At 35.7% G+C, this 13,451-nt stretch overlaps 1 protein-coding gene across 1 annotated transcript in view; it reads right to left on the bottom strand.

Annotated features, from left to right (window-relative positions):
- ADAM10 (ADAM metallopeptidase domain 10) overlaps positions 1–13,451 on the bottom strand; it is a gene marked incomplete at its 5' end in the record, with an annotated part of 41,778 nt that overhangs the window by 22,218 nt on the left and 6,109 nt on the right. Inside the window, 2 exons of the mRNA XM_010288525.1 lie at positions 3,187–3,345; positions 5,318–5,436. Coding sequence (XP_010286827.1) covers positions 3,187–3,345; positions 5,318–5,436 — 278 coding nt within the window. The remainder of the gene's footprint in view (positions 1–3,186; positions 3,346–5,317; positions 5,437–13,451) is intronic.

Here is a 13,451-nt window from a genome sequence, read left to right as displayed (position 1 = left end):
ATAGAAGGCTGCCTTTCACTGGTCACCACATCCACTGTAACAGACAAAAGCTGCCTTATAAAGTTGACAATATAATCCCCATTTACAAAAACCCCTTTTGTTTAACTACTGAATAAGAACTCATTGAGATGCTAATCATATGTTGCATTGTGATTTCTGAAAAGCACTAAAAAGCATATTATTTCAAAAGGCTGAAACATGGGTGACCAAAAAATACCCTAAATTAAAGCAAAGACAACTTCTTCCCCCAACCTCTCCCGAGTTATAAATGTGAGCACTTTTGTTGCTTTTGTCCTGTGTAAGATACTAACAGTTTGACTCTGTCTCACAAGAATTAGCTTTAGATTACAGCAGTAACAGATTTGCAGGCTTGTTTTTATTTTTAAAGCTACTGTAAAGCTTAGCTTTTTTTAGTTTTTGTTGGGGGTTTTTTGGAGTTCCAGTTCAATGCAAAAATAGCCCTCATGAAAGGAAAAAAAAAAATTAGTGTCAAAAGCACTATTCAGAAAGTTTCAGAAGCAGTTGTATACTTCAGATATTTCAAGCCACAGAAATCCTAGAAGCATCTAGGATACCAATGAAAATAGCTCAACTATAGAATCAGTATTCATGCACATCAGATTCTGCATTGACAGCAACCAACAGGAGTGGCATATTTTCAAATAATGCTACTTAGACTTAGCTCCAGGATGGGCTATTTTGAACTATGCTGAGCAAGCAGCAATGTTCACTCACTTGGCAATTTGGAAGCCATATTGTAGACAGTCCCCTCTGATAGTCTGATTTTATTTCTAACTGATGGTTTTGATGCACTAGATTCAAGAGGGAAAACAGTGTAAGCCAACATACCATCACCTGAATAACAACAAAAACCCCAAAACATACCCTGCTCCCGTTCACTTTAAGATATTAATATGAACCAGTTTCATCATTAGCTTTTTTCAGCCCTCAAGCGATCCATTTACTCCTCCAACAGAGATCACTTCTATAAAACAGCAATACTAACTTTCAAAAGATCAAATTATCTGCTGCTTTAAGTTAAATTCTATTTCTGTCATTAGTCGGTAACAGCAAAGAGAGTATTTTTAGTCACACACTATTTACAGCACAAGGAACTGGGACATGAGACAATCTTGTTTGTCCCGCCCCTTGGAAATTGGGCAAATCACTTTACTGCCTCATGTCCCTTCGTGTCCCTCCTCTCCCTCTTCTCTACAACAGGGTTAATAAAACCCTTTGTAAAGGACATAGTGACTTCTTTACAGAAAGTGCTATGTAAGTGCTAGTCCAGTATTCCCACTATCAAGCAGTGAATGGAACTGTTTGGCAAGACTTACAAAACATACCAAAGAATTCAAAAGTATGTAAAAATTATTCACAGAAATGTTGTTACAAAAACCATATCTTATGGTTTCACACCACGCTTTTGTAATTTTATTACTTTTCCCCACTACTCTTCTGTTAGAGCAGCAAACCCTGTAATACTCCAACAACAGCTGGCAAGGCAAACCGTCTTCTCAGACTTTCACCTACAATGCTCTGTAGAGCTGAAAGTTAAGCACATACTGCAATTTCTCTTTGAGAATCAAAAACAGTACATGGAACACTATCCTATAAAGCTACTTTATTCTCAAATATGGGTCTTGTAAGCACCAGGAAGATACACATTTAGTCAGTCAGAAAACAAGTGTAGCTCACAATGTACTTAAAAACTCAGTAACTGCATTCATTCAGAAACTCTCTAAAATTATGCAACTTCTATTTGGTTTTGGGTTAGTAATCATATTTACAGTATGGGGTAATAGGAAGCACAAACATATCTGCTAGCTCACAGCAATTCTAACATACTCAAAGACAGCACACATACTGCCACTGAATGTAAAATACAGCTGTATTCCAGAAGCTTTATTCAATTAGAAAAAAACACAAACCCAAATTTGCCAAGTTTTTATCAGAGAAAGATCATTTCTTTTCACTGAATTCATGCAAGAGAAGTAACCAGAGAGAGTATGATGCAATAACCCTGTGTTTTTCACTGGCTTATGGCATGGAGACAATGACAATATATAAGGCCAAATCACAGATTTTCCTCATCTATTTTCCTATTTTTGACATTTCTTTTCAGAATACAGTCTCACTATGACGTACTTTGGAAAGTATTTATACATATATCATCGCAAGAGTGGTTCAAGTAATTTCTAGCTATCTAACCCAAGACACTTCATCCAATTCCAAATGAGATTTCAAACTCAAGTCTTCGAGGATTTGCACAATGGCCTGATGGGACAAGTTTTTAAATCAAGCTCTAGTTTAAATTCATTTTTAAATAAGATTGAAGTCCTACATAAAGTTAGCTTGCAACACACAACACACTACTTGTTAGCTTCAAAAACCAAAAGGTAATCTTAAAGTGACTCTCCACCAACATCCACTTGGAAGGAGTGAAACTTGCAATCATAACTTTTTGGGGTTCAGCATAAAGTTACTTAAGCATCATCTAAAACTGATTTTTATTACAGCTGAAGACTGATCATACATAAAGAGGCAGGTAGAATGCAGCAGATCTCTGATGCATCAGTTCTGAAGATGTAAAAGTATTCCATGGTACTTTCTCATCCTTCCGGGCATTTACAGCTAAAGCTAGACTTCTGGGGCTATACTCTTAAAATTCAAGTAGTATTCTACATACACTTCCACCAGCTACTGTGTAAAATGGGACAAACCGCGTGCTACCACATCTTCTGAAAAGCTCTCCGAAGGCATCTGTGACCTATGTATGCAGGGGAAGCTTTTATATCAAGTATATATCCAAGTACCACCTTCACTAGATGTAGGTAAATGCTTAGTGACTCAAACTTTAATTATCCTCTGTTTTGCAGATCACAGGGAAGAATATAGAGCATTTTTCAAAATAAACATGTATCTATCGAGTAAAAAATACACTGCTTATACACTTAAACCTGACTGCTAAGGTTTTCTTAAAATGGCAGAATAAGGAAGACTCACTTTGGTTTGCCATAAATCTCTCTCACACCATAGCTGTATATGAATCGCTTCAGGACAGCATGACTCACAGTGTCATATGCAAGCCAAAGTCTCATTTGACACTTACTAACGGCTTACAGCTTTTGACACTTAATTAAAAAAAAAATTATTTCATTTGTAGCACAAAGTGGAAGTACTCACTGATATCATCTTCATGATAAATGACAGAGTGGAATGGCAGAGTTTTATCTTTAATATATCTCTCTGCTGGCTCAATATAAAAGGTCCCACTGTGAGTTTCGATGAATCCTTCAAATTTTCCATCAATAACAGACCCATGGCTAAGACTTCCCTGCTCACCTGTTTAAGGGAAAAAGTGCATTAGTTTTTTTTATACCTTTCTAAAAGCTTTCAGTCCTGTGCAAACTTCAAGCATACACATTACCCAAGGTGTTAAGCAGACAATGCTAAAGCATGATACTTGCATAATTATCCTGATCATGCACGAGCTCCCAGCTGCTAAAAACCGATATGATTTATACAGTAATAAGATACTGGGTAACAGCAGTAAGACATTCTTGCAGAACGTTTGTGTTTGAATTTAAGACTAAGATTATTCAACAGTAAGACATACAGTTATCCCAAAATCAGTTACTGAGTTCAATAGCTTCCTAATCAGGTGTATAAATGACATGTTTAAAAAAAGCATATAATGAAGAAATCAATGCTTTATTTTAAAGCTGTACCATATACAGCATGTAATCTTGTATTCGAGTCCTGTCCTTATACATCCATTCGTATAATTCTGAAAAATAAAAAAAATCACAGTGTATACTGAACTTTAAAAGCTTTCAAAGAAAGATTTCCCTATGTTCAAGACATCAATTTTTCTCTTCAAGCATAAGCCTCTTAATACTGTAGCTAGATTTATATTGGGATAAAGTGAATTTGTATTTGAAACAGTCACAATCTGGAAAAGTACAACTGTCAAAGTTTAATCACTGACAGCTACAACGTGCAGCATCCCCAACAAGCCTTTTCCATAAAAAGGATGGAAGATTACTAAAAGAATGTTTCTATACTCCTCCACTGAGGAGGGTTCAAATCACACTATCAAATTATCAGAACTGTACTCATTCTTATCATTAGCCAGCACTGATTTCTAATGAACAAAGATGAAGAATTTTATAAAGCTCATATACAGTAGGGAAATTTGGGAAAGTATCTTGAAGACATGCAATACAACTCTTAGAGACCACTAAAAAGTAAAAATTAGTGTTCTACAAAGCCTATTTCAAGGCATTCGTAAGTGATCCCTTCTTCCTTCTTCAGACTATATTCTATAAAAATGCGCATTAATATCCTGAACTTATCAGCCATGTATCTTTGGAAATTTCAGAGTACTTGGAAAGAAGACTCTTGATCTGAATGGAAATCAAGAACCAACAGCAAAACAGTTTATTTACTCAACTCCAACTTTGTTCATGATCTTCATGACAAGTACAAAGTTGGATTGAATGAGAAAAATAATAAAAAGATTAAAAGAATAATGTAGAGTAAGACCAGTGAGTAGGTTCATGGGGATCCTTTGATCTCATCCCTCAGCAATAACGAAAGAACCAAAACCTTTTCTGACCTAGTTTCACAAAATAAAAAAAAAAGCACAACAAAAGACCCCACACACCTTAAAAGCCTTCTGACCTACTTAAGTCAACTGGTAAATTGGTCTACCTAGGTGCATACAAAGTGCTAAGCACGTATAATTCTTTTTGCAGTTTAAAACAGTCCTTTCAAGACTGTAGACATTACAGAGATCTTCAGGAAGCAGTTAGATTCCTTTCAGAACCAAACAGACCGTATAAAGGACAGAGTAAGCCCTAATCCTTCTCTTCTTTTCATCTGCTTTTAATTCCTTAATTTCCTTTCCTTTTTAATCAGTTTTTATCTTTTGTATTTACTGAAATCAGATATATTAGCCTGAACAATGGTAGCTCTATATTCCTTAAATTCCTTTAAAGAGAGTACCTGATTTTTTTTAATGCAGACAGCTTTTTCCTTTTTTTTTTTTATGCGTCAGACTTCTATAAAGAGAATGTTCATAAACAGACTTGAACTTCAAGTTCTATGGATATGAAAATTACTAGGTAAAATACTCATTTGTTAAGTGTGACTGGAGTTTAAGTAGCTGGAGTTTAAATGCATTTAGATGAATTATTGAAGTTTAATAATGAAGATAACCTAATCATACAGATATTCATTTTCTGCATGTTCTATTAAAAAAAAACCTCTTAAAATGACTGCACTTGAATCCATTTTAAAATGTTGTACTTACCATAAATGTGTCCAGTGTAAATATGGGAGGTATCATAATCAATTACTTGGTTTGACATTTCTACTTTAAAGTCATCACTAAAAAGAGACGTATCTCTCTTCATTCGAAGGTTGAAGTGTCTAAAGTGAATAAAATAAGACAGTAAATTGGCTTTGAGCTTCAATTACAAGAGCAAAGTACTTCTAACCAACATTTTTGTGCCAACAATTTGCACATCCTGTAAAATTTATCTATAGAAAATGTTTATACTGTACAAGAATTAGGCCATAGCCTAGAATGATTTCCTTCAGCAAGATTATTTAGATGCTTTTGATACAAGTAGCTAAATTTAAAAGATTTAAGCCAGAAAACAGGGCTGGACTTTAATACATAAATCTAAAATGCTGACTTTCACTATATACTTGTTCCTGTTCCTCCAGAAGACACAGATGAAGCTTAAGGGAAAAAGCAACTATTTAACTTCACAGCACTGTGAAACACAAGAGATAAAAACAACTACCAGCTTATTTTACTTTCATTGCCAACATTTAAGTAATGTAAATGAAACTGTAATTAACTCACCTACATTTCAACTGAAACTCAAAAAATACGATGGGCAACAACATTTAATAAAAAAAATACTTAAACTGGTAGAGTTACATGCATAACTATGTAACCAACTCTATTCATTGAATGATCTTGTTCCAATTACAACACTACTGTCTTTTGATGCAAATCCTACTGCTAATCTTTATAGGAAACATACAACCTTTTCTTTGTATGAAAACAAAAGTTTGGCTCAGTTAAGCAACGTAACTGCAGTGTTTTAAAATGCCTGACGTTATATGAATTCATACCTGTGACAACCGTTAGCTTGCTTCAGAATTTCATTTGGTATTCTCTTAAATTTTGTATAAACACATTGTGCAAATACATATCAGTGAAGTTGTTGAAACTTCAGTCATTCCAATTTTACTCTTGATTTTCTTCCTATATTTTTCTCTTTCTGCACAGTCATGAAATTGAAGGAATATTGTAGTTATGTCACCAATTTGTTACACAAAAAGTAACTGATAAGTTGACTACATCTGTGTCAGAGTCTTAAGCTAAAAAAAATGTGACCAGTCTCTCAGTATACACAGTATACTAAGGATAAGACCAACTTTCCATAGGGAAAGCTAGTATCCATTTGTGCTAACAGCAAAACAACCAAATTAAGCTCCAGTGTAAAGTTGATTAAATCTAATTAGTTTTTAGTACAGCTGAAGCATATACAAAATATATCTTCAGTCTTCACTTGCACATTAAGTAATATGACACTACAGTTATAAGTATTTTGAAACAACTGTACATTAAGATGCAAAATTCAAGATCAAAGAAAACAAGCCATGTCTACACTTAAAACCTGGTAAGAGCTCTAGCAACTCATGTTGACTATTCTGTAATGCAAACAGTAATTCACGATCAAAATATCTTTATTTATTATCGTTGCCATAGCGTTAATAAAGCTTCAAAGCAAACAAACATTCTCCTCTGGTGATGCATTAGAGGTATCTACTACAAGGTTATGAAATTCTGAGATGTGGTTGGTAGATAGGGAAGGTTAAACATCAGCAATTCCTTGTGACTCGGGCTTTGTGCCAAGCTAACCAGTGATCATTTTATAGTTTCAGTATGGATGTATTTTATCAGGGAAGATCCTCCTGTTAAAAAGGAAACAACAGTTCACTACAGATACACACCAGCTAGCAGTAAGTAGCTATGCACACACAGATAGAAAGGCGTGTTTCATGATAGCTAGCTAGTATTTGTAATATGACAGACACAAAAAAATAAGAATTATTCTTCAAGTTAGTCTCTTTACTAGCTCTGTAAAGGTGCCTCCTGGTAACATCGAGGTTCATGAGGATGAGGAGATAACATGAACAAGCAATCCAGAAACAAGCATTGTAGGACAGAATGCTACAAGATTACACAATACATTTTTCTAGGGGGAAAAAAAAAATCCAAACTTCAAGCCACCTTGTGTGGCTCTTCTGGGCAGAAGTTAGAAATGAACAGGCAGAAAAAAGACAAAAAAAAAGATAAAAATTTGAAGAACTTCATTCAAGTACTTCAAGAAGTTCTACTCACTTTGGTTGTAATACACTGCTCAAGGTGTCAGAGATTTGAGTTCCATTTTAGTTTGAGTTTTCCCTGTGATAGAGTTCTCCAGAGTTACTGAGGCTGGATCAGACTCTCTTCAAGTACATCAAACTGAAGTTAAATGACAAGAGACCCTGGATACTTCAGAATAGCTCTCCTCCCTCCTCTAGTATTTGATAGAAGACTTCTGGTAAGAAGTCATCTGTAATTCTGTCTCTGCGATGAACTGAAGTATGTACTAATCCCAGCAAGATCTCCTATTATGGCTAAAATTACTTTTTCATAGTGAAAAAAGTAGGTTTTCTGAAAAACAACTCAATTTGTATAGCACTTTTCTCTGAGAGGTGCAAAAAGGTTACTTTAAAAATGACGATTTTTCTGGTTGTAATCATGCAAGTTTCAAATAAAATTGAGGAGCGATTATTAGCCTAACACTCAAGTGCATCAGCAATTTTTCTATCATTTTGAAGTATACTCTGTAAGACAATGCAGGACTTCTCATATACTAAGTCCCATATATGTCAGCAAATGGAAAAAAAATGGACTTTATCTCAGAAAGAGAGTAATTTACCTAGTTTAGCCTAAAATAATACCAAGTAGATATATTAATTAGCCCTAAGATCTCAATCGTGAAGCTGTCCAGGGTATCCTTTCCTCAACTGCCAAGTCATTTATGTTCTCATCCTTACAAATTAACATGACATTCAGCACTGTGCTTCGACTCCATGGTTGACTATCATCTAATCACACTTTAGAGTCTGTTTTGGCTACATGACCTGCACTATAGGACTGTGCTTTTGGAGGGGCATGGGGAAGCGCAGCAGAATCTTTCAAAGCTGCAAATGGTTCTTCCTTCTGGGCAGGATACCCTTCCATCAAGATTACCCTATCTGTCACTTCAATATGTACTGTTATAAGTTATATGTACCAAATAAAAAGTTTCGCTAGTTTTAAAATTGAGAAGCCTCTATTTAGTCTCCTGTCATTCCCCCCCCCGCCCCGCCCCTTCTTATCTTCCACATTGGTACATACCTAACACTACGAATTCTAACCCATACTGTTAATTATTTATTAATAAAATGAGCTCTATTTGCAGGATTAGAAAGCTATTTCAAATACAAAATAAAGCTGTGTTTCACAATAACAATTCTCTGACCATTTGATTTCTTAATTTATTAGATAACGTGATCATCTCACAGCTACCTTTAAATAGGTCTTCTCTTGGTCATTCAAACATGCCTGGTGGGAACAGGATTATCTGTCTGGACTGTTCACCCTTTTAATAATGAAAAATGAAGTGACAAATCTTCCTCTACTTCTCACCCACCAAAAAAAGGGAGGGAGAAAGAGAGGTAACTTGGGGAGAGTGAGTGGGTGGTAGGAAACAAGCATCTATTCATCTCTACTTCCGAGAATTAACAACTTTAACAAGTCACCAAACTTTAAACAATGGTAATCATAAAACCGCATGTATTACATGAAACCTACAGCAAAGAAAGCAAATGCCATTTTTATGGCTATGCAGAGACATCTTACAAGTGTCAATGAAATTAACTGCACTGAAAAGATGCCAGTTTACAGGTGGGGAGACTCCAGATTGTAATGACAGATTCAAATCCAGTTCAACACCCTAATTTCTCAGTGAGAAACTTCCAAGGACCCTACAGAATCCATTTCAGTATCTGACCCAATTTATTAACATTTACTCTAAATTTCTTCAAAAAAAAAAAAAAGCTAGTATTTCTTCCCCTTTCTTGAAAGGCATATAAGCTAGTCACTATCCTTCTCAAAATGATGTGGGAGAGAATGCATCTCAGCTTTCTTTCCTGGCTTAAATTCAGCAACTTCATGAATTTTTCTGAGGACAGAAGACTCCAGTGAAGTCCAACAAATTTGTGTATATCATTCCTGAATATGGTTTCTAAAACTAGCCACAATGGAAGAAACAAGAAGCTTCAAATAAGCCTTTTGGCAACTAACAACTACAACACGCATCAAGTTCTCTGTGCCAGCACCTATATCAGTGTTAGCTAAGCTATTCCCTAGCCTAGATACACACCAGGCAGAAGATGAACTATTTCCAGAAGAATAGTGCTTCCTTTATTTACACACTTACAACCTTGCATGAGACATTTTCTAGCAGTAGTGGTCTCTAGAATAGAATTAAATCAATTAAGACCAAGTTTGGACCTTGCTTATTTGTTACTGCTTCTGCCTTACACATATCTGAAAACTGATATGGTAACAGGCCACTACTTTGTGACTGTATGGTTGCTTGCTTGGTCAAGGACGGAATTTTTGGTAAAACTGTTTATATTGTTATATAATCTCCTTTGATAATAAACTACATCTTATTCATTAATGGCGGTACTGTGAAGTCTTTCAAAAGGTAGATTTTTATTTCACTTTAGCTTAACTCAGGGAGACTGTCAGATTTGCAAGTATGTAACATAGCAACTCAGTGATAATTAAAAAAAAAAAAAAAATAGTTGAAAGCACCATGCTTAGCTAAAACCCAGTAGTTTCGCATGGGCTCGAGTTTTGTCAATCCCATGCCCTAATCAGAGCAAGTACTTTTTAAAAAAAAAAACAAACAAAAACCAAACTTGTGTGTATATATTGACAGCACTTGGTAAAACGAACATAAAGGTGTACATTTAAGAGTTAATGTTTAATCTATTATTCCATTTCTTTTTAGTATGAGTTACCTTCTAAGATCAGTGATTTTGCCATAACGGAATGTCCAATATATTGAGACGATGATAGCAAGTCTGCAGACCTTTCCAAAACTGGCAGAAAGAACTATTACCAGTGGTATGCAAATGGACACTGGGCGCTTTCCCTTTCCTACCTTTCCTCAGTCAAATAGGTGTAACCAGTGGCTGGCTGAGCAGGCAGAATCACTCAGTGATCACAGGAGATTGTTTTGGGAAAAAAAAGGGGGGGAAGGGAGGTGCAAAAAAGGCAAAAAGGAGATGGAGGAGTTACTCCACAGCTGGAAGAAGTGGCTGGGAAAAGGAAACAGAAGGTGACAGGTTGGCAATAGTTATAGAATGTGACTCCAGTACAAGGAGAGTCCATTTAGATTCATATTCTTTCCTTCTCAGTAGGAACCAGAAAAACCTCTGCAGCTGTGCCTCCACAAGCCTCTTCACAAGTCAGCATCTAGAAGATACTATTCTACTTGAGGTGCAAGTCTTATCCTTACTTTTCCCATTTAAGTCAAAGCCTCTCTTCTGCAAAATGGAAGGGGGTCTATTAATGGAAGGGGAGAAGAATTTGAGTCCTTCTTTCTAACTGCTTCCACATGAGACATCCCAAAATCTAAACTCAGTTCCCACAAACTGTCAGACTCATTCCAACTCTTAACTATATTAAATAGAAGACAGATTAACAACTTAATGGTGGGTTTTAAACTGCTCACAAGCTAAGTCTACAGAACCATCACACTTACGGACACTTATTTTTTACACTGTTTTCATTTAGTATTTTCATTTAACTAACAATTCCCATGGTCCTGTTGCTACTGACACTAAAGAAAACCTATCTTTGAAACAGCACATGATAGAAAGAACGATAAACCTGGAGACCCTATTAGCCACCTAGATGTAGATAGAGGGTATCATACTCTAGTAAGTACTTATCTAAAAAACAATCTCTCCAGCATTGCAACACTGCGCAATCTCAGCTAGAATGCTTGCAGCTTATGTTTGTTTTCCACTGCCACCTCTACAGTGGCACTTGTGTTCTAGAATAACAAGCTTAGCAAGTCTGACTTCTGAAGGCCAGGAAAGAAATCTCTGAACAATGACAACTGAGGATGCACCCTTCACCCTAAACAATTTGCCACTGATTATTCTTGATATACATAGCTGCAAACACATAAGCTCAGATAACAGAAACCATCCAAGTACGATTACAAGTAGCTATGTGTTGGTTAATTTATAAGAAAGTCAGTCAAGTATCTTCCTGTCCTGAAGAGTATGGTGTACAGATTTTAGAAGCAGATTAGTCTTTACCTAGCGTTGATTTTTTTTTTTTTTTTTTCCTTTCAGTAAAACTTCTTTGGGAAGTTGAGTGCAGATTCTGTCACTTGGTTTCCTGTTTATCCAAAATAACCTTCCCATTTTTATTTACATACAGTTGAATATTTATATACAGTGCCATGTTCTGGCATAATTCAACGTGAGATCAAGAAAACAGGTGAAGATACACTAGAATAAAATCACAAGGCATTAAAGTTACTACATGAATTCAAACTAAGAAACTAGTTTAGCAATAAGTTTCCTTAGTGAATAAAAATATACAAGAGAAATCTGGTAGTTTGATAACATGAGCACATATGAAGTGCATAGCTTAAGTACTTTCATATAAATCTACTGCTTTCCATTTTAAGAACATGGTGTTTTGAGAACATGGCTGGATCTACTAAAGTTTGTTGGCCAAGAAGCAAAGTTCTAAAGCATTAATACCCATTTTAGCAGTATGGCTGGGAAACCCTGCACCTCGGTTGGGCAGTCTCACCAGTCTGATGCCACTGTACCAGGCGTTTCCTAGACAAACACAAGTGAAACATGAAATGCTTTTTTTCCTGAGGGCTATACATATTCCAGCTCACTGTATTTAAACCCATAAAACGCAAGACATTTAAGCCACAGATCCAGACTCTACGATATTTCTTAGATTAATTTCATTTAAAAAAAAAGAGTAAGAACTCAGGTCCCTGCTTCTCAATTCTCTGCAAGATAAAATTGCTTTACCTACAAGCACCAACATGGGGTGGGTTTGTTGGGTTGGGTTTGTTTTTTTTTTTTTTTGACAAAATGGGTTGAGAAAGTGAGACAGGATTCATGGGTCTCTTGCCTGGCAAGTTATCTGTCAAGGTATATAACTTAAAAGGTCCAGCAGAGACAGGATGATTGAAGAATGGTCACAGAACACTGAATAACGCTGAAAAGACTACAGTAAAAGCTAAAGAGACTTTTTTTTCTTTTTAAATTCATAAGAGCCTAAAATGAGTTGTAGTCAGTAAGCCTTGCAAAAAAATTAACTTAGTGAAATTCATGGAAATAATTCACATAAGTCTCACAGAGGCCAACCAGTCAGTCCTATTTGATGATGACTAAAACGACCTATTTAGGAAATCAGCCTGTTTAGAAGGATGTTTAAATGCACATGGAACGGAAAAACAGACACAACATAAATTTTCAGATTAGTCCAGCAACAGTGAATCTGCTTTATGTTCTGACAGACTCACAGAATGTAGAAGACAAAGCCATTTCATGAATTGAGTCCTATGTTGTATGCACAATTACAAAAGTACTTAAAAATAAATTAAATGCCATAAAAAAGAACATCCAGTGTTTAATAAAAAACAGAAGGTGACAATATAAAGTCCTCTTTAATCCAAGAGCAACAAGCTCAGTTGCTTCAGTCCACCTCAGACAGCATGGCAGCATTCTCAGAATGTCACCTTTAAAATTCAACATATTGAATATGATTTCTGTGCAGGTAGCCTCTTTTATTTTCATAACCTACTCAAATACAGTCAACAACTATCTTATTTAAACACAAAATTTAACAGCAGTGAATAATTTAGGCAATACAAAGGATTACAGATTAGTATAGAACTAAGAACCAAAATCCCTCATACTTAAGAACTCTGAAGTTTTATGGTCCACTCCTGCCATTCACGACTGTACCGGAAAGCTCAACTAACACATGACTGATAGCCATTCAGAACAATTATGAAAAAGATACCTGCACAGAAAATCAATATTAAAGCCAACCATCAAACACTGCTTCACAAATATGCCTTGCCAAATGGTGAGCACAGATTAAGACCCAAAGCCACACAGTTTCACAATATGCAAGCTCTCAGTGTTATAAAAGTTCCTCTGCTCAGTGCAAAACACTGCAAAAGTTATTAGAATATTTAAGAACCACTCTTTTATTGAACTTTGTTCCAAACTGGGTGACAGTTAAAGCATTTTCACCTAGCAGCTGAACC

The sequence above is a fragment of the Phaethon lepturus genome, unplaced genomic scaffold (assembly GCF_000687285.1).
Source record: "Phaethon lepturus isolate BGI_N335 unplaced genomic scaffold, ASM68728v1 scaffold6426, whole genome shotgun sequence".
NCBI classification, from domain to species: domain Eukaryota; kingdom Metazoa; phylum Chordata; class Aves; order Phaethontiformes; family Phaethontidae; genus Phaethon; species Phaethon lepturus.
Note: the sequence above shows the minus strand (reverse complement) of the source record. Positions and strands in the feature narration are given on the sequence as shown.